The sequence below is a fragment of the Urtica dioica genome, chromosome 7 (assembly GCF_054948205.1).
Source record: "Urtica dioica subsp. dioica isolate 48M chromosome 7, U.dioica_male_clone48M_v1_H2, whole genome shotgun sequence".
Lineage (NCBI taxonomy): Eukaryota > Viridiplantae > Streptophyta > Magnoliopsida > Rosales > Urticaceae > Urtica > Urtica dioica.
The window spans coordinates 93,598-119,629 of NC_142762.1; the positions used below are offsets into that span (position 1 = coordinate 93,598).

At 37.4% G+C, this 26,032-nt stretch overlaps 1 protein-coding gene across 1 annotated transcript; it reads left to right on the forward strand.

Annotated features, from left to right (window-relative positions):
• The first annotated feature begins 22,636 nt into the window (after positions 1 to 22,636).
• LOC149390043 (nifU-like protein 2, chloroplastic) lies at positions 22,637 to 23,755 on the forward strand. Its single transcript, XM_089620617.1, has 3 exons — positions 22,637 to 22,734; positions 22,885 to 23,050; positions 23,524 to 23,755. Exons 1-3 carry the CDS (start codon positions 22,643 to 22,645, stop codon positions 23,632 to 23,634), a joined length of 369 nt encoding a protein of 122 aa, XP_089476743.1. The 5' UTR covers positions 22,637 to 22,642; the 3' UTR covers positions 23,635 to 23,755.
• Positions 23,756 to 26,032: the final 2,277 nt, after the last annotated feature.

Sequence of the window (26,032 nt, forward strand, 5' to 3'; positions counted from 1 at the left end):
ACCTTTCTCAGCTAAGGGTCGAAGAGCCACTGAGTTGCTGGAACTTGTACATTCTGATGAATGTGGTCCGCTCAGTACACAGGCACAGGGAGGATACGAATATTTTGTTACCTTCACTGATGATTACTCAAGATACCGTTTTGTCTATTTGCTCAAACATAAATCCGAGACCTTTTAACATATTTAAGGTTTTCCGGGCCTTAGTGGAAAAGAAAACTAGCAAACAGATCAAAACCCTTCGATCCGATCGAGGTGGTGAGTATATGTCTGGAGAGTTCGATGACTTTCTTAAAGAAGAAGGTATCGCTTCTTAGCTTAAAGCACTTGGCACACCCTAACAAAATGGAGTGTCAGAGAGAAGGAACCGAACTCTAATGGAGATGGTGTTGGAATTGATCTAGGGTTAAGAAAAGATTTAAAGCTTCAAGCGAGCGGCGAAAAATAAAAAGTTTCTTTTAAACAAGTAAAACGATTTTACTAACCTAGACAAAGAGCAAGAACATGTTATTATTAAAACTATCTATAAGTAATTACACGTTTACTAACGTTTATGAAGCTTTATCGATGAGAAGCTTGTGGAGGTTGAATCGCTCGTCCCCCCACGCAGCGCGTCTTTCTTCGTTCTTCGGTAAATCGAGTAACCACGAAACATTCTATCACATAAGTCACTCGAGGTAAGAAGGAATAAGTGTGTGCGCACTTTTAAAAATGACAACTCAATAACAAGTCTTAGCATCGAAGAGCTAAAACAAACGCTAGGTCAAATGTGGACCTAGGTGTTGTCAATGGTGCCCACAAGAAGAGTTGTAGTCTTTATTTTGTACATTTGATGTAATAAAGTCTCACGAAGACTCTTGCTTGTAATTGTTTATTCATTAATAAAAATTTGAAACGTTCATTCATTCTTCATTGTCTGTTTGAAGCTTTATGATAAAACATTAGTCTTTAGTCCATAAACAAACTAAATAACTTACGAAGAGACAAATGTAGATTTTCATGAACAAACTCTTCGTAGTTTGCTTAAAACGATATATTCGCAATCTAAGGGTCAAAGGACTATTGACCTCAGTCCGATTGTTAGGAGAATCTATGATGTCTAGTTATGGGACATTGAGAGTTGGAGACTCTATAGTTCTTCTAGGTATCTTCCGAAGGTACTGAATTGACCAGTGCACTTCTAGAGACAAAATAAGAACAAACCATTTAACCTCTTATGTCTCGAAGTCACTACGTATGAATTGCATCGTGCTTACCTTAATCCTGAAATGAGACATGCCATTTCACAGCTTACGTATTCTCATTTGAGAAAGTCAGAGTTCGGACGCACTATGTGATTCTGAACAGGGCCTACTGGTGAAGTACTAAGTTGTGAGAATGTCATGAGTAACTTTGTGAAGTTCTCATAGATATGGAATTCATGTACAAGATTGCTGAAATGCAATGTATATCACCTCATGCTTTGTTCCTTGAAATGTGAATAAATGAACTGGCCAGTGTCCAAATTGAGTCCTGACTCTTTTGGATGAAACAATGTGACTTGTTAGCTCCTCGTCAATACATTGTTTCTAACTTATTCACAAGCGACAAAGGAGTTGAGGAATAACAGGTAGAAGGGTAAAATGGTAATATTGTAAATCCCGACTAGCTGATGATATTCATGAAGGGTAAACACAGATAATATTCAGTGGATCCGCTCATCATAATTTGGTTGAATTCTTGATTAGAAAATAAATTCATTTAAACCGAGAGATTTTCAGTGTCAACTCTTTAGTGGAGTCAGTTGACATTAAGCTAAACTTGGAAAAGGTTTGTGAACTTTTGAGTCCAAGTGTTTAGCTCAAGCTTTGTTCATTTGGATCCATGAGGTCACTGTCACAAATCACATCGAGTAGGAATAGTTAAACTAGAAGCTAAGTCAAAACAAGAACAAGACAAGTTTTACGAAAATTGTCAAAAGGTATTTTTGTCTTTTGAGACATAGGATGAAATGAATGTCAATAAATTTTTGACATGGTCATTTGATGACATGCATCACTCGGCCAAAATTAGTTTTATTGGGCCTTGTGGATTAATTTCATTTCATAAGAGTTTTATTGAAAATTCTTAATGGGCATTTTTCATGTTGTCATGAACAAATGGAAAAGCTTCTAGAAGGCCTTTCTAGAAGATGTTGGGCGCCCACTACCCAAAGGAAAAGAGAGAATATTTTGTGCATAAATGTATGAAGATACTTGCCAAAAGAAAAAGAGGAAACAAATTTCCTATGCATGGCAATGGGAATTTCGGCGAAGGCTAAGAGAGGAACAAAATAGGAAACAAATCCAAGGGCTTCTAGAAGCCTTGTTGGCCTTGTGACTTAAGAGGGTAATGGGCAATATTTGCTCATGAATATGTGATATTCTATAGAAGATGAAACTACCTTATTGAAGGTGAGACCTCTCCTATAAATAGAGCCCTCATTCTTCACATTTCATTCATCCAAAGTTTTAGAGATTGAGAGTTTCTCTCTAGACTTGGCCGACTCCTCTCTCTCTCTCTCTCTAGTCAATTTCATTTTTTGTTTTGGCACCTAGGTCCTCATTTGGCCTAGTGTTTTAGCTCTTCGACTTCAAGACTTTTTCTTAAGTCGTAGTGTTTAAAAGTGCCCACACACTAATTCCTTTTTCTCTCGAGTGATTTAGTGATAGAAACTTTCGTGGTTGCCCGAGTTGGCGAGGAAAGAAAGAGAGACGTGCTGCAAGGGAGACGAACGTTGCAACTTTCCAAAAGCTTCTCAACGTTCAACTTTCTAAAAGGGTTGGTAATCTTTAATGCTCATAATAGTTTTTATTTACATGTGTCTGCTCTTTGTCTAGGTTAGTAAAAACGTTTTACTAGTTAAAAGAAAATTTTTAAAATTCCGCCGCTTACCGAAGCGTTAAACTTTTTCTTAAACCCTAGATCAATTCCAACACTAGGTGCCAAAACAAAAACGAAAAAGGAAGAGAGAGAGAGAGAGAGAGAGAGAGAGGGCGGCCACAATGTCTAGAGAGAAAAGCTCTCAATCTCTAAAACTTTTGGGATGAGAAAATGAGAGGAATGAGGGCTCTATTTATAGGAGAAGTAATACCTTCAAAAAGGTAGTTTGCTCTTCTATAGAATATCACATATTCATGAGCAAATATTGCCCTTCTTCCTCTTATGTCACACGGCCAAGAAGAGCTTCTAGAAGCCCTTAGATTTGTTTCCTCTTTTGTTTTCTCCTTAGCTGGCCACCCATCTACTTTCCATGTAGAGGAAATTTGTTTCCTCTTTTTCTTTTGGCAAGTATCTTCATACATCAATGCAAAAAATTTGGTCTCTCTTCCTTGGGTTTGGACGTACAAGGCTTCTAGAAGGGGTTTCTACATTTTTCTTCATTTGATCATGACAACATAAGAAAAGCCCATTAGAATTTTCAAGTGAAATTCCATGAAATGAAATTAATCCCCAAGACCCACAAAACTTGTTATGGCCGAGTGGTTTAATTGCTTGTCATCATATGACAATGTCAAAAAACTTATTTATTGACATTAATTTCAACACATGTCCAAAAATACCCTTTAGAAAATTTTTGTAAAACTTGTCTAGTTCTTGTTTTGACTTAGTTTCTAGTTTAACTATTCCTACTCGAAATGACTTGTGACAGTGACCTCATGGATCCAAATGAACAAAACTTGAGCTAACATACTTGGACTCAAAAGTTCACAAACATTTTCCAGGTTTAGTTTAATGTCAAGTGACTCCATTTGAGTTCTAGAACTTTTGGAATGGGAGTCGGGATTCGGAATTCAAAAATTAAGTTTTCAAGAAATCCTGGAATCACAGGTAGCGAACACCTTGGAGTAAAAATACCGTAAACGGTGACTCCAATGTCCAATTCAGGTAATTCTAACTGTTTTGGAAAGTAGACTCACAGACCTTTAATTTGGTTCAAGAACCATTCAAATCCAAGTTCTGAGCAGAAAGATACGTCCCTTTTACAGTAGGTATTTTTTAAGCTCATGGAAAACTGGACAGAATTTTGGTCCGGACTTAAATGTAAAAGATTTAGGTGTAACGGAACGTTTATTGAGTTGTTAAGTATTTTGGATGTGTATTATTAACATGGTAATATCATAGAATAAGAGATAATAACAACAAATATAAAACGAGCGAGTAAATAAGCAACGCAACCAAGACTATATTACTTGTCACAAAATTACCCGAAATTTCTCAAACTTATCAAAACATGTTTTTTATTATGAAAATTTTGAAAAATTTTAGAACTGATTCTTATGTGTTTTAATATCATCCCAAGGTTATAGAAATTACCATGCTTTTTAATTTAAACACACGAGCAATAAATTAAAAAAACGATTTTCAAACTTATATTTCAAATTATATGCACATGTTTATACTTTGATCATAGCTCTGATAACGTTTGTTGGAATAGATCTAGGGTTAAGAAAAGATTTATCGCTTCTAGTAAGCGGCAGAATATAAAAAAATTTATTTAAAAACTCGTAAAACGTTTTTACAACCTAGACAAAGTTCATGAGCGTATAATTTAGAATTTTCAAACTACATTTAGTTTTTACTCGGTTCAACCACGAATGGAGCTTGAACGTTGAGAAGTCTTTGAAACGTTCATCTCCCCACGAAGCACGCCTCTCCCACTAGTCTTCTTGATTCTTTGAGCAACCACGAAAGTTTCTACCACTAGAGTCTTAAGAGAACGGTTGGATTTAGTGTGTGGGCACTTTTAAACACGATGACTCAAGAACAAGTCTTTGAGCCAAAGAGCTAAAACAAATGCTAGGTCTAATGAGGAAGTAGGTGCCAAAATAAAGAACAAGAAGGGATTCTAGAGAGAGAGAGGGGGCGGCCACAAAGTATAGAGAGAGGCTCTCAATCTCAAAATTGTGTGGTGTGAGTTGTGAATGAGGTGGGGTATTTATAGGAGGAGGATTACCTTCAAAAGCTAGTTTCCTCGTTTCTATAGAATATCACATATTCATGAGCAAATATTTGTTTCCCCTTCTTACATATGGACATGCAAGCCTTCCCATGCAAGTCCTTGGATTTGTTTCCTCATTTGTTCTCTCCCTTGGTTACTGCCCAACATGTTTCCCTCTAGACGAAATTTGTTTCCTCTTTTTCTTTTGGATAGTATCTTCATACATCAATGCACAAAATAATTCTTCTTTCTCTCTTGGTATGGACGGTTTCTATGGCTTCTAGAAGGAGCTTCTAGATGTTTCTTTATTTATTCATGACAACATAAGAAAAATCCATTAAGAATTTTCAAATAAAATTCCATGAAATGAAATTAATCTTCAAGGCCCAATTAATCCATTATGGCCGAGTGATCTAATTTATTGTCATCATATGACAATGTCAAAAAACTTATTTATTGACATTCTTACCATCCCATGTCCAAAAGGACAAAAATACCATTTAAACAATTTTTTAAAAACTTGTCTAGTTCTTGTTTTGACTTAGCTTCTAGTTTAACTAATCCTACTCTAATGACTTGTGGTAGTGACCTCATGAATCCAAATGAACAAAGCTTGAGCTAGCATACTTGGACTCAAAAGTTAACAAACATTTTCGAAGTTCTAGCTTAATGTCAACTGACTCCACTAAAGAGTTGACACTGAAATCTCTCGGTTCAAATGAATGTATTTTCTACTCAAGAATTCTACTTAACTGTAATGAGTGGATCCATTGAATATTATCTATGTTTACCCTTCATGAATATCATCAACTAAATGGGATTTACAAAATTACCATTTTACCCTTCTAGTTGTTATTTCCTCAACTTCTTTGTCGCTTGTAAATAAGTTAGAAACAATGTATTGACAAGGAGCTAACAAGTCACATTGATTCATCCAAAAGAGTCATGACTTAGTTTGGACACTGGCCAGTTCATTTATTCACATTCCAAGGAACAAAGCATGAGGTAATATACATTGTATTTCAGCAATCTTGTACATGAATTCCATATCTATGAGATCTTCACAAAGTTACTCTTGACATCTTCATAACTTAGTATTTCACCAATAGGTCTTGTCTATATCACATAGTGAATCTAGAACTCTGACTTTCTCAAATGAGAATACGTAAGCTATGGAATGACATGTCTCATATCAGGATTGAAGTAAGCACGATGCAATTCATACGTAGTGACTACGAGACATAAGAGGTTAAATGATTTGTTCTTATTCTGTCTCTAGAGGTGCACTGGTCAATTCAATACCTTCAGAAGATACCTAGGAAGAACTATAGAGTTTCCAAATCTCAATGTCCCATAACCAGACATCATAGATTCTCCTAACAATCATACGGAGATCAATAGCCCTTTGATCCTTAGATTGTGAATATACTGTTTTAAGCAAACCATGAAGAGTTTGTTCATGCAAATCTATATTTGACTCTTCATTTGTTGTTAGGTTTGTTTAAGGACTAAAGACTATAGTTTATAATAAAGCTTCAAACAGACAAGGAAGAATGAATTAACATTTCAACTTTTATTAATAATTCAGTAGTTACAAGCAAGAGTCTTCGTGAGACTTTATTACATCAAATACTCACAAATAAAGACTACTACTCTTCTTGTAGGCACCATTAACAACATCCTTGACAAGGAGCGTGCTCGTGGCTTCAAGGAGCGTGGTCTTGGAATTTTTGGGCCGTTCGTATGGGCCTTAGCCGTTATGGTCCTTAGCGGTCTTCGGCGACCTGGCTCGTTGGCCTTTCATTGTTCGGGATTTCGCGTGACTTGTGCAAAATGGGAGAGACTCTACTCGAGGAATTAGGGTCGACACAAGGACTCATAGATCGACTCATGAACACAAAATTCGAGTCGAGGAGCAAACTCGACTCGAGGAGAAACACTCGACTCGAGGAGCTAGCTCGACTAGAGGAGCTGAAAGTTTCGAGACGAGGACTTGCCAGTTGACTCGTGGAAGAAGGCTGCCACTCTTTAGGATCTCCGGCCTGATCATCGGCCCCTTGAGCGGCGTGTCTTCTCGATGTTTCGGGTTTTCTGAAAACGACCGACAAAACTAACTATTTCAATTGAAGCTTGATTTTAAACATTCTTGGCTTGTTACAATGATAGTTACAATATTTTTTAATAATAGTAGGAATAATAGTAGGCCTAGAACGGGATTTTGATCCCGGGTAAAAATATCGACAATCCTTTTCGAAGCCAAAGAAGTTAATACACGATAAACTTATAAAATTAGAAAATGCTAACTCTTTCAAATGAAACTTAATATATAACTTTATGTGTTTGTTACATTGATAGCTACAATATTTTTTAATGTTAGTAGGGCTAGAATGGGGTTTCAGTCCCGAAAAAAAAAAAAAAATCAACAATCATTTTCGAATCTAAAGGAGTTAGTACACAAAAAACATACAAAACTAGAAAATACCAACTCTTCCAAATGATGCCCTTTTTAAGATTCTCAGCATGTTACATTGTTAGTTACAACATTTTTTTAATTTTAGTAGGCCTAGAATGGGGTTTCGATCCAAAAAAAAATCGAAAATCCTCTTTTGAAGCCTGAGGGGTAAGTACACTAAAAACATATAAAATTAGAAAATACAAATTAATTCAAATAATGCTAGATTTATAATATTCTTGGCTTGTACATTGATAGTTACAACATTTTTTAATAATAGTTGGCCTAGAATGGCGTTTCGATACCAAGAAAAAATATCGACTATCCTTTTTGAAGCCAAAGGGATTTGTACACGAAAAAATTATAAAATTAAAAAATACTAACTCTTTAAAATGATACTTAATATATAATACTATTGGCTTGTTACAATGATATTTACAACATTTTTTTAATGTTATTAAGCTTAGAATGCAGTTTCGATCTCGGAAAAAAAATATCGACAGTCCTTTTCAAAGCGAAAAGGGGTTAATAGACGAAAAACTTACAAAATTAGACAATACTAACTACTTAAAATGACGCTTGATTTTTAACATTTTGGGCTTGTTACATTGATAGTTACAACATTTTTTTTAATAATAGTAGGCATAGAATGGGGTTTTGATCCGGGGTAAAAATATCGACAATCTTTTACGAAGCCAAATGAGTTAATACACGAAAAACCTATAAAATTAAAAAAATACTCTCTTTAAAATGATACTTAATATATAATATTATTGGTTTGTTACAATTATAGTTACAATATTTTTTAATGTTAGTAGGCCTAGAATGGGGTTTCGGTCCCGGAAAAAAATATCGATAATTTTTTTCGAAGCCAAATGGGTTAGTATACGAAAAACTTACAAAACTAGAAGATACCAACTCTTCCAAATGATGCCCTTTTTAAGATTCTTGGCTTGTTACATTGATAGTAATAACATTTTTTATTGTTAGTAGACTTAGAATGGGGTTTCGATCTCGAAAAAAAAAAATCTATATCGAAGCCATAAGGGTTAGTACAAAAAAAACATACAAAATTAGATAATACTAACTATTTCAAATGATTCTTGATTTATAACATTCTTGACTAGTTACATTGTTAGTTACAACATTTTTTATTGTTAAAAGGCCTAGAATGGGGTTTCGGTCCTGGAAAATATATCAACAATCCTTTTAAAAGCGGAAGGAGTTAGTACATAAAAAACTTACAAAACTAGAAAATATCAACTCTTTAAAATGATGCCCTTTTTAAGATTCTTGGCGTTTTACATTGATAGTTATAACATTTTTAATGTTAGTTGGCCTTGAATTAGGTCTTGATCCCGAAAAAAAAAATCAAAAATTCTCATTCGAATCTAGAAGGGCTGGTACACAAAAAACTTACAAAAATAGAAAATACTAATTATCTCAAATGATGCTTGATTTATAACATTCCTGGCTTGTTACATTGATGGTTACAACATTTTTTAATAATAGTAAGCCTAGAATGGGGTTTCGATCATGGGAAAAAATATCGACAATCCTTTTCGAAGCAAAATGTAGTACACGAAAAACATACAAAATTAGTTACATTTATAGTTATAATATTTTTTAATAATAATAGGCCTACAATGGGGTTGGGATCCCCCGGAAAAAATATCGACAATCCTTTTCAAATCAAAAGGGGTTAGTATACAAAAAACCTTATAAAATTAGAAAATGCTAAGCCTTTCAAATGATACTTGACATATAACATTCTTGGTTTGTTACATTGATAACATTTTTTAATGTTAGTAGACCTAGAATGGGGTTTCGGTCACGGAAAAAAATATTGATAATATTTTTCGAAGCCAAAAGCATTAGTACACGAAAAACATACAAAACTAGAAAATACCAACTCTTCCAAATAATACCCTAGTTAAGACTCTTGGCTTGTTACATTGATAGTAATAACGTTTTTCAATGTTAGTAAACCTAGAATGGGGTTTCGATCACGGGGAAAAAATCTCTTTCGAAGCAAACGGGGTTAGTACAAGAAAAACTTACAAAATTACATCATTCTAACTACTTCAAATGACGCTTGATTTATAACATTCTTGGCATGCATTGATAGTTACAACAATTTTTAATGTAGGTAGGCCTAAGATGGGGTTTCGATCTAAGAAAAATATATTGACAATCTTTAGTACACGAAAAACATACAAAACTAAAAAATACCAACTCTTCCAAATGATGCCCTATATAAGATTTTTGGCTTGTCACATTGATAGTTACAACATTATAAAGTCTTGTTACACTATAGTAAGTGGTGATGAGATCAAACCATGCAATGGTGCAACCTGTTTTGGCATCAAAGGGATGTACACCTTGATAGGGAGACTTGTTATCTTTAGATATAAAGTCTGGTGTATAATCTAAAGTTATGCGAAGTGTTAATTTGTTCTAAAGTAAATTTATTTACTATGAACAAATTGACTTGACCTTAAATGGTAAGTCAATCACTTGCAAAAATGCATGAACTAGAATAATGGGACATATGTCAGATCGACATAAATGATAGAGTATAGATAAAATGGGAATCCATATGATGGGAATCTCAATCCTGGGTCAAAGTCTAAACCGTCTATAATGATGGCAAAGAATTAAATTGGCTGAAGGAAACTTATCAACTCTGGTCAAAGTGGGAGATTGTTGGGGATATTGCCCACTTGAAGATAATGATTACTAAATTCGATAATAAGATTACTTTATTAGCATTATATGATTAGTGGGTTGAGTTCTAAACAATTAGCAACTATCTTCCATAGCCTCCGTATCTAACTGAGTCACGTGCTGGGCACCTGAGTTCGGGCGGTGTGCTAAAACATGGTCGATGACTGATATACGCCTGGAAAGCTATATCTAAAGTCATATATGTGGAACACATAGGTGAAGGCTGATCACTATGTGGGAGCATTCTACACTTGTGGTAAATGTACGAATTGGACAGGTCTTGGTTGTAGATGTGTCGTTTAAGGACCGTTACGACACACTAATCGAGGCCACTATGATGGTCACAGTGAGACTTGATCTAAATCCTGAAGTGATCATGGACACTGGGTTATGTTACTGAGCTCTTTGACTCATTCGCTAAAAGGCTATTCATGCTAATCACAACTTATGTCTTGGGAGTTTTCTCAGAGCATGATTCGAGTGGGAAGTGATTTACAGATACGGAATCCAGCCTTCATGAAAGAAGGTTAATGTTCACTCACCTAAGGGTTGATTCCAGAACCGATAGATTGCTAGCACTTTCGAAGTAAGTAACGTTCGAAAGAATCTTTCGCTGGGGAAGCAACAATGCTTAGGGCTGATATGTATCAAGAAAAGTATAACGGAAAAATTGACTTCTCTTGACACGGGTTGAACTTGGAGGATCTTGATCACGAACTGACTATATCAGTGGACACTCATCACGATGAGTAAATATAATTCTAGTATAAAGGAGAGTTCAGTCTTGGCTTACAAGGTGGAGTATTTGACCAAGATTAGACGAATCGATGGACAAAAGAGAAAGGACTATTTCATCTTTTCATCGGATTTGTTAAGCTTCTATTACTAGGTCCATAGTCCCCGATTCGGCTCTGATAAAGGCGGATAAGAACTTTCGTATAATAATGTTTATGATTATTAATCTCACTTGCTGTAATTGTGATTGACAGCATTAATTCTGAAAAACGGGTATTCGCAGAATTAAATAAATATTTATGGTAGAATTGTTTATTTATTGTTTGATCAAGTAAATAAACAATTATTAATTATTTGTTTATTGTTGGACCAAGTAAATAAATAATTAATTGGGTTTTAAGCAATTGGGCCTTGCACACATAGAAAATTCGAATTAGGATTTTTGGCACTAGGGTTTGCGCAAATCTCCTTGGCCGTGTGCCATCAAGTTCGAAATTTCAATATTGGTATTTACCAATATTTTCTCTTTAGTTGTTTAAATAAAGGAGAGAGAAAAATATAAGATATTGTCCTATATTTTCTCCTTATTTAAAGGAAAGTATTTAGGAGAATATTTAGGAGAATATTTAGGAGAATAATATATTCTCCTTTATTATCTCACTAAATAAATCATTCTCTATTTAAATAAAAGAATAATATCCCATAGATATTGATCTGATGGATGAGAGAAAAAGTAGGATTCACTTGTTGAGATCCAAGGGCCTAGATTAAATCCTCTAGTGTGAACACAATAAAAGGAAATAAAATATTCTGGAAGATTCCATGAATATCTCCTTTTACTACTATAAAAAGGGGTTCATGAGAAGGCAAAAATAAGCAATTAATTTGTGGAAAATTTCGTGGCTCTCTCTCTTGGGTGTGCGAAATTTTCTGCCTCTCCCCCTCGGAAATTTGTTTCCATTCTTAGTAAAATAAGAGCCAGATCCTGAAACACCTAGTTTCGTGATCTAGTGAGATAAAAACTGTGCCCACTCATCTTTCTTATTCGTCTCGGAGATTACGTTTCGGAAGACTAAGGTGTCATCCTCGAGTCCTTCATCAAGACGACGCAAGGAGTACGCGATTGGATTGGAGCGTTCTGTAGCTGAACCGAAAATCAATGTAAGTACTCGTTTACTCTTATATCGGTTGCTTGACTTATATGCTCTCGTGAATTAAATTAATTAAACATAACTAGATCTTGTTAATTATAACCATAATTTAATTAGCTTATGATCAGCGTAATTAATTATTTTTCCGCATTAATATGGTTATATGGTGGAATCATCTCAAACGAGTCGCATCGGAGCGATCGTTCGTGTCCGATGCGAGCTCGATCCACCAACAAAAATATCAACAATCATTTTCGAAGCCAAAGAGGTTAGTACACGAAAATACTATAAAATTAGAAGATGCTAACTCTTTAAAATGAAACTCAATATATAATATTCTTAGTTTGTTACATTGATAGTTACAACATTTTTTTAATGTTAGTAGGCTTGGAATGGGGTTTGAAATTTTGATTAATCACAAAGACAAGATGTCGCACACAATATATTGAAAATGTGTTCGACAACTTGCTTGAACACAGATAATGGATAACCAACAAAACAGTGCAATAAATAAAAGACACACAATATGGTTACCCAGTTCGGTGCTACAACACCTACGTCTGGGGGAACTCTGCCAGTGGAAAGGATTTCACTATATAGTAGTCAATAGTACAATCAACGTCTTATATGATTACAACACAAAATCAAAGCCCTAGAACCTATTACCACAAGTGAATACCTAGACCAGGGACTCCCCTTGAATTTGAGATCCTCCTCAATTCGACTCTTCGGGAAAACACCCATGCTCGGACGACTTCAATCTTCAATCGCACGTACGTGAGTCTTCAATCACGTAAACACATAAACCAAATCACCCAAACACTCAATCTTCTCGAATAGTATTTGATGAATAACACCGCTCTTACCAATACACAAAGTCTCCCAGTCCGCCAGTCTTGCACGTCTAGGATTTCAAAGTATTTTGATAAAGCGTCAAGGCTGCTAATGGGGTAGCGCATGGCTTTTATACCAGTCGTACAATCCTGGAAGTGTATCTAGGGTTTCCTTATCCATAATCGCAAGAATATTGCACAATAAAGTCACCAGCAAGGCAATCTGGGAAAACCGGAAACTTGCTAGAATTACAGTCTGCGCACAGGAGGAAGAATGTCTTACCAGAAGCTGGAGCATGAAGAGCGACATCTTTCCTTACAACTTGCACTAAAAAATAAAGCCAACAAATAGCGTAACAACAATCTCCCCATTTGGCTATTTTTTAGGCAAGCACTTCCAGAGCAGTTCTCAACCAAGCGTCATGACCAGAAAAAAAAATGTCAAAATAAATTACCCTCATGACACCTCTCCCCATGATCGCCTCAAAAACATACCAAAGGCAAGGATCAACCAAGACAGAGGGAGGAAAACAGCAAACATTATGCTCATAAAGAAGTGAACTGAAACAAGCAGTAGATATATCAACAAGCAACAAAATCTTAACTTAGTCTTGAACAAATAGAGAAGTAGTAGAGGTTGAACACAAATAGTAGTAGAGATGTTTCAACCGGAACACACAACATCATCAAACAATGAAAAGCAATAGTTCAAGAGTTACAGACCAAAGAAAAAGAAGATTAGTGGGCTGCAGTGGGGAGGAGTCATCATCACTCTCACTATCGAAGCCGTCTGAGCCACTGTTGCCAGATCCTTCACTATCTTCATCAACACCAATGCTTTCAGCATCACCATCCTGACCAGGCTGAGAAGAAGAAGCTCCATCCTTACTAGTAGAAGAAGTCATATTGTGCACAAGACCCTCACAAATGGACTTCCTGTGAGAGAGAGTCTCAATAGTCTTTTTGAGGATGTCAATCTCCTCACAGAGCTCTTTCAGAATGTTTCTTTGAACCTCATCAGAAACAAGACCCATTTTCATCGTGGTACTAGAGGCGACTAATGTCGCGACAGATGGTCTGACAAGATCACGGGCATGTTTCCCTTCAAAAAGCTTATGGCTAAAAGATAGAACACTAGGCTTTTTTCCTGCAACATCAGTACTTCGCAGAATGTTCTGGTTTTGCTTGAGCATAATGCCAGTGATGATGGAGGGAAAACCAATGGGAAGCTTCACAGCATAATATTTGGCATGTTTTTCCAAATGTTCAAACACAAATTCTCCAAAATCAAAAGAAGAACGAGTACCTATCTGATAGATCAGGCTAGCCAGTTCTGCCTTGATGCTGGATCCATGAGAAGAGGGACACCAGTTAGCGATGCCGATGCGATAGAGTACTGAATACTTTGCAGTTTGATCAGAGGACAGTAAAGTGCCCTTGGACGGCCAGACTTTGGTCTCATCACCAGTGATTTCCTTAGCAATGACGTCCAAGGAAGGAACTCGATCGGCAGTAATGATTTTTCCTCGACCAAGGAAGTCGTTGATAACATTAGGGGAAATCTCAAAGCAATGCCCTCTAACATACACTTTTCTGAATTCAGCATCATCAGGAACATCAAAGGACGAAGAGAGATTAACTATGAATTCCTTCACCAACGTGGGGTAGTAGACTCCAATGTCAGTGATTGTCTTGATCATCTCAGCATCATGCAGGAGTTCCATGATGACTCCAATCTTTAGAGCTTCGCTAGACAACTCTTTCTCATGAAAGATTGCACGATGATACACATACCTCCACTTAAGAAGACCATCTTCCTTGTGAAACGAAACATTGTCCATGGGAGCAGCCGGGAGATTCTTGGGAAGCTTTTGTCCTCCCACAGATCTCTTGTTACCTATCCCTAGAGAAATCACAGGTTCCTTTTCTTCAGCCTCAATGGGCTCGTCAACGATAGGCACGGATTTCAGAGCAAGCTTTTTTCCCTTTCTTTTTGTTCAGACCAACCTTGACCTTTCTCTTCTTTTTCTTCTCCTTGATAGGAACAACTGGCACACTTTCCTCCAAAATCTTCCTCTTCCTCTTCCTTCTCTCAGAAAGAAGAGTGGCAATACATACGTCATCATCATGCAGAACTTTCTTCTTTAAAGAGGCAAGAATAGCCTCTCCAACATCTTGTCCCTTATCAATCTTGTCCTCATGCGCATGTGTAGAGGATGTCGGGACATCCTTCGCAACATCTTGTCCTAACCCTAGAATTCCCCCGATCACATCATCATGTCGGGGTTCTTGTTCATCGAGAAGAGATTCCAAAACATCACTGTTCCTAGGGTTCTCTTCAATAGGTTCTGAAAGTACAGTAGAGTCAGGGTTACCTTGGACCATCTTATGCGGGTTTTCCAAGGGAGAGACGCTAGTGTGGGCTTCTTCCACGATAGCAACATTGGGTTCATCTCTTTCTTCAAGAGGAACTGCTAGAACTGACGCTCCCCATGATGTAAGTGATGGCGAGAGCGGCTTTCTTAAGCATGGCATTTCTTGTGGCGGCAAGGGAAGGGTTTTCAGGCGGAACTGACGACCCAGCAATAGCACCTCCGGCCTTACCATCGGTGTGGTTACTAGGTCGCATTCTACGAACCCGGACCCCATGCTTGTTGCTCTCCGGCACAGGCCCAGCCCCTTTCTTCGCGACATTCTTCGTCTTCTCTATCTTTTCATACCCTGTAGTATTAATACCACTTCTTGTACCCACCATTGTGATGAAAATTCCAAGATAACTACCACTCAAATAACCGTCAAGAAAGGTTGTTACACAATTCAAAGAAATTTTGTGAGTAAAGGGAGAGAAATCAAGAAATGTGGCTTCAGCGTAATTTAAAAAAGGGGTAACTTCCCAAGCTTTCTCGAGAGACAAACCGTCAGTTGCATGTTTGACGAGCTAAAGAAGATTAAAACGATGCCGAATAATTAAATGGGCCTTGGTCTAGCTCCAGCCCAAACAAGAGATAGATGGCATTATAGCTCGACAAATAGGTCGAATGGGCCAACCAGACAAATGGGCCCATTAATGTATACTTGTGTAGAACAAAATAGCATAAAACAAGGACAAAATGTCAAAGAGAGGAGAAAAAATACATATAAACAATTCTCCACATCTCAGTAATTGCTTTGTAAAAATGTCTGCAAGTTGTTTTTTAGTGTGAATATATTTGAGTTTGATCTTCTTATCTTCCACAAGATCTCAAATGAAATGGTGCCTGATTTCAATGTGCTTTGTCTTACTATGTTGGACATGATTTTTTGAAATATTGATGTTGTCGCAGAACAATGTCATGACATCTTGTCCGACACCATATTCAGCAAGCATCTGTTTCATCCAGAGTAACTGAGTGCAACTGCTTCCAGCTGAAATGTATTCAGACTCGGTTGTGGACAAGGAAATGCAGTTTTGCTTCTTGCTGAACCAGGAAATAAGATTGTTTCCCAGATAGAAACATCCACCAGAAGTGCTTCTTCTATCAACAGTGATACCAGCCCAGTCAGCATCACAATATCCCACAAGAGTAGAGGAGGTATCAAAAGTATATAGAAGCCCAAAATCAGCAATTCCCGAAATGTACCTCACAGTGCGCTTGGCTTGAGACAGATGACTAGCTTTGGAATTAGCTTGATACCGAGCACAAACACCGAAAGAATATGCTATGTCAAGATGACTTACAGTAAGGTAGAGAAGACTGCCAATGATGCTTCTGTAAAGGCTTTCATCAACTGTGTTGGAATTGATCTAGGGTTTAAGAAAAACTTTAACGCTTCGGGTAAGCGGCGGAATTTTAAAAATTTTATTTTGACAAGTAGAACGATTTTACTAACCTAGACAAAGAGCAAGTACACGTAAATAAAAACTATTATGAGCATAATAAATTTACTAACCTTTTAGAAGCTTGAACGTTGATGAGCCTTCGGAAGGTTGAAAACGTTCGTCTCCCTTGCACCACGTCTCTTTTCTTTCCTCGCCAACTCGAGCAACCACGAAAGTTTCTATCACTATAATCACTCGAGAAAAATAGGAATTAGTGTGTGGGAACTTTAAAACACTACGACTCAAGAACAAGTCTCAAAGTCGAAGAGCTAAAATGCTAGGTCAAATGAGGACCTAGGTGCCAAAACAAAAATGAAAAGAACTTAGAGAGAGAAGAAGAGAGGGGCGGCCAAGAGGTTCTAGAGAGAGAAGCTCTCAATCTCTAAAACTTTGGAATGAATAAACAATGAGAATGAGACCTCTATTTATAGGGGTGGGATTACCTTCAATAAGGTAGTTTCCTCTTCTATAGAATATCACATATTCATGAGCAAAATTTCCCTTTTTTCCCTTAGAGTCACACGGCCATAATGCCTTCTAGAAGGCTTGGATTTGTTTCCTCTTTTGTTCCCTCTTTGCTTGTTGGTCGAATTCCCTTATTCCTCTTAGAGGAAATTTGTTTCCTCTTTTTCTTTTGGCAAGTATCGTCATACATTTATGCATAAAATATTCTCTCTTTCTTTGGGTGATAGGCGCCCAAGAGGCTTTCTAGAAGGGGCTTCTAGAAGCTTCTTCATTTGTTCATGACAACATGAAAAATGCCCATTAAGAATTTTCAATAAAATTCTTATGAAATGAAATTAATCAACAAGGCCCAATTAATTCAATCTTGGCCGAGTGGATGGATGTCATCAAATGACCATGCCAAAAAATTTATTGACATTCATTTCATCCTATGTCCAAAAACTTGTCTCGTTCTTATTTTGACTTAGCTTCTAGTTTAACTATTCATACTCGATGTGATTTGTGACAGTGACCTCATGGATACAAATGAACAAAGCTTGAGCTAAATACTTGGACTCAAAAGTTCACAAACATTTTCCAAGTTTAGCTTAATGTCAACTGACTCCACTAAAGAGTTGACACAGAAAATCTCTCGGTTCAAATGAATTTATTTTCTACTCAAGAATTCAACCTAATTGTAATGAGCGGATCCACAGAATATTATCAATGTTTACCCTTCATGAATATCATCAGCTAGTCGGGATTTACAAAATTACCATTTTACCCTTCTAGCTGTTATTTCCTCAACTCCTTTGTCGCTTGTGAATAAGTTAGAAACAATGTATTGACGAGGAGCTAACAAGTCACATTGTTTCATCCAAAAAAAGTAAAGACTCAATTTGGACACTGGCCAGTTCATTTATTCACATTCCAAGAAACAAAACATGAGGTGATATACATTGCATTTCAGCAATCTTGTACATGAATAACATATCTATGAGAACTTCACAAAGTTACTCATGACATTCTCACAACTTAGTACTTCACCAATAAGCCCTGTTCAGAATCACATAGTGAGTCCGAACTCTGACTTTCTCAAATGAGAATACGTAAGTTGTGAAATGGCATGTCTCATTTCAGGATTAAGGTAAGCACGATGCAATTCATACGTAGTGACTTCGAGACATAAGAGGTTAAATGGTTTGTTCTTATTTTGTCTCTAGAAATGCACTGGTCAATTCAGCACCTTCGGAAGATACCTCGAAGAACTATAGAGTCTCCAACTCTCAAAGCCCCATAACCAGACATCATAGATTTTCCTAACAATCGTACTGAGGTCAATAGTCCTTTGACCCTTAGATTGCGAATATAGCGTTTTAAGCAAACTACGAAGAGTTTGTTCATTCAAACCAACATTTGTCTCTTTGTAAGTTGTTAAGTTTGTTTATGGACTAAAGACTAATGTTATATCATAAAGCTTCAAACAGACAAGGAAGAATGAATGAACGTTTCAACTTTTTATTAAATGAATAAGCAGTTACAAGCAAGAGTCTTCGTGAGACTTTATTACATCAAATGTACAAAATAAAGACTACAACTCTTCTTGTGGGCACCATTGACAAATAAAATCTCACTTGACTCAAAGAAGATGTGTGTAGTCTTTCATGCCTAATCCCTCTCGATGTTGGTCGAAGACCTTGTTCGCTAGGGCCTTGGTGAATGGATCTGCTAGGTTATCCACCGTTGAGATCTTCTTCACTTCCACGTCTCCGAGCTGCACGATCTCTCGAATTAAATGGTATTTCCTCTCAATATGTTTAGAGCGCTTATGGCTTCGAGGTTCCTTTGAGTTAGCGACAGCCCCACTATTATCACAATAAAGGGTCATGGGCTCGTCGACGTTTGGAACAACTTCCAAATACTTAAGGAATTTTCTAAGCCATACAGCCTCTTTGGATGCTTCACAAGCAGCCACATATTCTGCTTCCATTGTGGAGTCAGTAATGCAAGATTGCTTAATACTCCTCCACACAATAGCTCCACCATTAAGGATGAACACAGACTCCGAACTGGATTTCCTGGAATCCTTATCCGCTTGAAAATCGGAGTCGGTATATCCCGTCATAGTCAGGTCAGTACCTGAATATGTAAGCATCAAGTTCCTAGTTCTTTGAAGATACTTAAGAACATGCTTAACAGCAATCCAGTGCTCGGGTCCATGGTTAGATTGGAAACGGCTAACTACGCCAACGGCGAAACAGATGTCAGGTCTAGTGCAAAGCATAGCATACATGAGGCTTCCTACGGCAGAGGCGTAAGGAATCTTCCTCATATCTTCAATCTCTTGTGAAGTCTTGGGAGACTGGTCCTTAGAGAGTGAAACTCCATGCCTAATGGGAGTTTGGCCCTTCTTGGAGTCTTGCATCGAGAAGCGATCCATCACCTTATCAATATAAAATGCTTGAGAGAGCGACAGAGTCCGGATCTTCCTATCTCGAAAAATTTGGATCCCCACAATGTACGCGGCTTCTCCTAGATCCTTCATATCAAATTGCTTTGCTAACCAAACCTTAACCTCAGATAACTTACCCACATCATTACCTATGAGTAATATATCATCGACATATACCAGAAACACAACTTTGCCTTCGTGTATTAACTTGTAAACACAAGGCTCATCTATTGACTGTTCAAAGCCGAAGCTTTTCACAGTTTCATCAAATCTAACATTCCATGACCTAGATGCTTGCTTTAGTCCATAAATGGACTTAAGTAACTCACAAACCTTGGTCTCTTGACCTTTTTCCTCGAAACCGTCTGGTTGAGCCATGTAAATGTGCTCGTAAAGATTGCCATTCAGGTGTTGTCAATGGTGCCCACAAGAAGAGTTGTAATCCTTATATTGTACATTTGATGTAGTAAAGTCTCATGAAGACTCTTGCTTGTAATTGCTTATTCATTAATAAAAAGTTGAAACGTTCATTCATTCCTCCTTGTCTGTTTGAAGCTTTATGATAAAACATTAGTCTTTAGTCCATAAACAAACTAAACAACTTACGAAGAGACAAATGTAGATTTGCATAAACAAACTCTTCGTAGTTTGCTTAAAACAATATATTCGCAATCTAAGGGTCAAAGGACTATTGACCTCAGTACGATTGATAGGAGAATCTATGATGTCTGGTTATGGGGCATTGAGAGTTGGAGACTCTATAGTTCTTCTAGGTATCTTCCGAAGGTACTGAATTGACCAGTGCACTTCTAGAGACAAGATAAGAACAAACCATTTAACCTCTTATGTCTCGAAGTCACTACGTATGAATTGTATCGGGCTTACCTTAATCCTGAAATGAGACATGCCATTTCACAACTTACGTATTCTCATTTGAGAAAGTCAGAGTTCGGACTCACTATGAGATTCTGAACAGGGCCTATTGGTGAAGTACTAAGTTGTGAGAATGTCATGAGTAACTTTGTGAAGTTCTCATAGATATGGAATTCATGTACAAGATTGCTTAAATGCAATGTATATCACCTCATGCTTTGTTCCTTGGAGTGTGAATACATGAACTGACCAGTCTCTACTACAAATACAGTCTTTCGGTGCGGATGACTTTTGGGTGCGACTTTTCGCACCTAAAAGTCGCACCAAAAAAGACTTTCGGGTGCGAAAAGTCGCATCCAAAAGATATTGAAGCAATTAAAAATTTTCGCTGATTTTTTTAAATTTGGGTGCGAAAAGTCGCACCCAAAAGTTCATTAATACCTTTAGGTGCGACAAAGTCGCACCCAAAAGTTCATTAATACCTTTGGGTGCGACAAAGTCGCACCCAAAAGTCCAAAACTTTTCGTCAAAAAAATTAGCGGGATTTTGTTCCCTCTTATTTCACTTCCCAAATTTCACTTCCAAAAAATTATCTTCTTGCGAAAATAAAAGAAACAAAGAAAGAAAAGAAAGAAGAGAGGAAGGGAAAGAGAGAGACCGAGAGAAGGAGAGAGAGAGCCGAGAGAAGGAGAGAGAGGAAGAGAGCGAGGGAGTGAGCGACGGGGGTGAGCTCACGGAGGAGGAGGAAGCTCGACCAACAGCAAGCCACCGAGACCCGATACCATCTCGAGCGCGCGCGTCTCAGCCGAGAAGACGAGGACGCCGTGAGCCGCCGAGGACGCCGGAAAACGAGGCTGAGAGCACCGGAGGGTTGATTTCACAGCCATAAAGGTGAGAATTTGTTTCTCCCAAATTTGTTTCTTCTTCTTCGTCTTTTCTTTCATCCGCGTCCTAAAGTCGTACTTTTTCTTTCACGAATCGAGCTTTCGAACGTCCGATTTTTTCAATCTCTGTATGTACCCTATTCACCCATTCGAATTTCAATTCAACTTTTTTAGCGCTCTTGAATTTGTATGCATATTGTTAGCAAGTTTCTACAAGATCTGGCGTTTTCGTCGTGGCTAATTCAGATTACGCTAAAGGCCTTTTTTTAGATTTTTCTTTGAATGCCTAATGGTGTTTATATAGTAAATGTGAATTGATTATGTTTTGTTCTTTGTATATTTTTCTTTGGCTCTGACTAACTTCTCTTTTGACTTTGCAATGGTTTAAACAGCCTCTCAGACTCGAAATTAAGGTACTTTGTCCAATTTCCAATACTACACTTTCTCTGGTCTTTTGCAGATCTCGATTTTTTTTATGAATATTAATTGGAATAATTGTGGTGTTAATGTCTTGTGTTATCTCAGAGGAAGCTCGCTCAGAGATCAGAAAGAGTAAAATGATTATGCATGCGATTCCCTTGCATTTTCAAACTTTTTTTCCTCTCTTGAAAATAGCGTGCTTATTCTTTTATTTTTCTTGTTCTCTTGTACAGGGTGGTGATCGGTTATGACGAAGGGTCTATCATGGTAAAACTTGGTCGTGAAGTGCCCATTGCTAGTATGGACAACAGCGGAAAAATAATTTGGGCCAAGCACAATGAGATACAAACAGTGAACATTAAGAGCGTTGGAGCTGATTTTGAGGTCTGAACTCTTTTAATTGCCCTTCTGTTGAGAAACTATATTGACAATTTTAGTGCTTTTGCATTTACTGGGATATCTACTTTGCTTTGCTAATTAGAACACCGATGGCCCGGCGTTATATGGTATTTGAAAATAAAAAAAAAAGAGCTCGCTATCGTCATATGGTATCATAATTGACCGAATTGTTTTTGAGTTTTTTCTTTCTTTCTTTTCCTTCAGTTTATTGGAGCTGCCAGTTCATCGCTCGTGCGTCGAACATGTCTATGAGGATGTGGCAGCAAATGGGCGGCGTTCATATCGAGGAAGACATTCTCATCGACAAATCGATTCACCGCTCCATCAATTCTCAGTCATCATCTGTTTTGAAGGTTTGAGGAATTTCTCTTTTTTTTAATCTATATTTTCTGGTATAGATTATTTGTAAAATAAAACAGAGTAAAAAAGAGATTTTGTTCGTATGGGCAGAGATACATGGCTGATATCGGGAAATCGTGGCCGGTGCTGATCGTGTGCGGAGGAATGTTGCCGCTATTTTTGGCGGTGATTTGGCTTCTTTTGATCAGGCATTTTGTCACTGCAATGCCTTGGATAACTGTTGCTCTTTTCAACATTCTGATCATATCAGTCACCTTGTATTGTTATAGCAATCCCAGGGTTGATTGCTAATAAATGGATATGCCAAATAACGCAGTTGTAACTGGTGCCCATCGCAGACGAAGAGACGGGATTGGAGCTTGTGGGTCTTTTCCAAGCTCCACGATGACCATGAAAATGGGCATCGAGCGTCGACTGATGGAAAAAATCCCAGAAATAGTTGCCGTGGAGCCCATCGCAGACGAAGAGACGGGATTGGAGCTTAACGAAGAGAACATAGAGAAGGTAACGTTTCACACTCGCAACTTCTTTATCCTGATTGCTTGTTTAGGATTGTAACTGAAACGAAAAATATGACTGGGCTATTTGGTGGTGTGAGGTAGTTAGGATCTAGGGAATATAGGATTCAGTGTGAAGTCATTCGCTGTAATTCTCCTAGGCAGAGGCTTATTCATTTGCTATGAAATCCAAGTCTTGATAGTTTTGATATGACAAACTTTGGACACCTATACACTCGTGTTAATATGGCATAAAACTGTACTTGATTATCATTCAGCCGAATTCGTTGTTTGTTTCTTCCGTTTCTAACCAATACAACAATGCAAGCACAGCTTAATTTATTTGGAATTTAGCTTCTGCAAAGACAGGCACGTGGGATCAGAATTGCGAAGCCCATATCAAATAATTGTATATATAAAAAAAAAAAGACACGGTAATAAGTTGATAAGTTTTGTTGGTGACGGTGATAATGATTTCAGGTACTAGAAGAAATAAGGCCGTACCTGGTGGCGACGGCAGGAGGGTCTCTGGAGCTGGAAGGGATTGAGGAGCCAATTGTCAAAATCCGTTTATTGAGACCAATCGCTTGAACTTGTGAATTGCTATAACAATTTTTTTATTCTGTGTATTATGTGTATTATGGACCATTTAGGTATAATTTTTATTTTTCAATTAAGCAATTCAATATAACAAGTTTCATTCAGCCTTTTATTTTTAATTGCTTATAACAGGTTTCATTAAATTAAATCAAGTAATGTCATTTAATTGCTTTTTATTTTATAAATAAATTAAGAATCAAAGTCACTTTCAAATCAGATGACAACTAAATCACAGTTAACAATTACATTTTTCAAAGATTTAAAGTCACTTTATAATAGAGCGACGTCTAAAGTACTATTTTTTCCCCAAAACTGACTATCGGGTGCGACTTTTGACTATCGGGTGCGACTTTGTCGCACCCAATGCTCTTTTACCCGCCTTTTCAATGGATTTTTATGACATTTTAGGTGCGACTTTAGGTGCGAAAAGTCGCACCTAAATGTCGCACCCGAAAGTCATGACTTTTGGGTGCGACTTCTCGCACCCAAGGCCTTTAGGTGCGGAAAAGTCGCACCCAAAGTCGCACCCAAAGGTATCTTTGGGTGCGGAAATTGACTTTTGGGTGCGAAAAAAGTCGCACCCAAAGGTCTTTTTTGTACTAGTGAGTGTCCAAATTGAGTCTTGACTCGTTTGGATGAAACAATGTGACTTGTTAGCTCCTCGTCAATACATTGTTTCTAACTTATTCACAAGCGACAAAGGAGTTGAGGAAATTACAGCTAGAAGGGTAAAATGGTAATTTTGTAAATACCGACTAGCTGATGATATTCATGAAGGGTAAACACTGATAATATTCAGTGGATCCACTCATTACAATTAGGTTGAATTCTTTAGTAGAAAATAAATTCATTTGAACCGAGAGATTTTTAGTGTCAACTCTTTAGTGGAGTCAGTTGACATTAAGCTAAACTTGGAAAAGATTTGTGAACTTTTGAGTCCAAGTATTTAGCATAAGCTTTGTTCTTTTGGATCCATGAGGTCACTGTCACGAATCACATCGAGTAGGAATAGTTAAACTGGAAGCTAAGTCAAAACAAGAACGAAAATAGTCAAAAGGGTATTTTTGTCTTTTGAGACATAGGATGAAATGAATGTCAATAAATTTTTTGCCAAGGTAATTTGATGACTCAATAACACTCGGCCATGACTTGATCATTGGGCCTTGTGGATTAATTTCATTTCATAAGAATTTTATTGAAAATTCTTAATGGGCCTTTTTCATGTTGTCATGAACAAATGAAGAAGCTTCTAGAAGCTCCTTCTAGAGACAATATGGGCGCCCAACATACACAAGAGAAAGAGATAATATTTTGTGCATAAATGTATCAAGATACTTGCCAAAAGAAAAATAGGAAACAAATTTCCTATGCATGCCATAAGGAAATTCGGCCAAGGCTAGAGAAAGGAACAAAATAGGAAACAAATCAAGGCCTCTAGAATGCCTTGTTGGCCGAGTATCTCATAGAGGAAAAGAGGAAATTGGCTCATGAATATGTGATATTCTATAGAAGAGGAAACTACCTTATTGAAGGTAAGATCTCTCCTATAAATAGGAGCATCATTCCACTCATTTCATTCCTTCCACATAAGTTAGAGATTGAGAGCCTCTCTCTCTAGACCTTGTGGCCGAACTCCTCTCTCTCTCTCTCTCTCTTTCTCTCTCTCTCTCTCTCTCTCTCTCTCTCTCTCTCTCTCTCTCTCTCTCTCTCTCTCTCTCTCTCTCTAGTCAATTTCGTTTTATTGTTTTGGCACCTAGGTCCTCATTTGACCTAGTGTTTAGCTCTGCGACTTCAAGAGGGAACAAAAGAGGAAACAAATCCAAGCCTTCTAGAAGGCATTACGGCCGTGTGACTCTAAGGGAAAAAAAGGGAAATTTTGCTCATGAATATGTGATATTCAATAGAAGAGGAAACTACCTTATTGAAGGTAATCCCATCCCTATAAATAGAGGCCTCATTCTCATTCTTTATTCATTCCAAAGTTTTAGAGATTGAGAGCTTCTCTCTCTATAACCTCTTGGCCGCCCCTCTCTTCTTCTCTCTCTAAGTTCTTTTCATTTTTGTTTTGGCACCTAGGTCCTCATTTGACCTAGCGTTTTAGCTCTTCGACTTTGGGACTTGTTCTTGAGTCGTAGTGTTTAAAAGTGCCCACACACTAATTCCTTTTCTCTCGAGTGATTTAGTGATAGAAACTTTCGTGGTTGCTCGAGTTGCCGAGGAAGGAAGAGAGACGTGCTGCGAGGGGAGACGAACGTTGCAACCTTTTTCCAAAAGCTTCTCAACGTTCAAGCGTCTAAAAGGTTAGTAATCTTTTATGCTCATATTAGTTTTATTTACATGTGCTTGCTCTTTGTCTACGTTAGTAAAAACTGTTTTACTTGTAAAAGAC

Bases quoted from the DNA above. Each gene is read 5' to 3' on its own strand.
- LOC149390043 (XM_089620617.1), top strand. From the start codon at position 22,643: ATGGCTGATATCGGGAAATCGTGGCCGGTGCTGATCGTGTGCGGAGGA. The intron at 22,735-22,884 runs GCATTTTGTCAC...TGCCCATCGCAG, and splicing joins ATTTGGCTTCTTTTGATCAG to ACGAAGAGACGGGATTGGAG. The intron at 23,051-23,523 runs GTAACGTTTCAC...TAATGATTTCAG, and splicing joins ACGAAGAGAACATAGAGAAG to GTACTAGAAGAAATAAGGCC.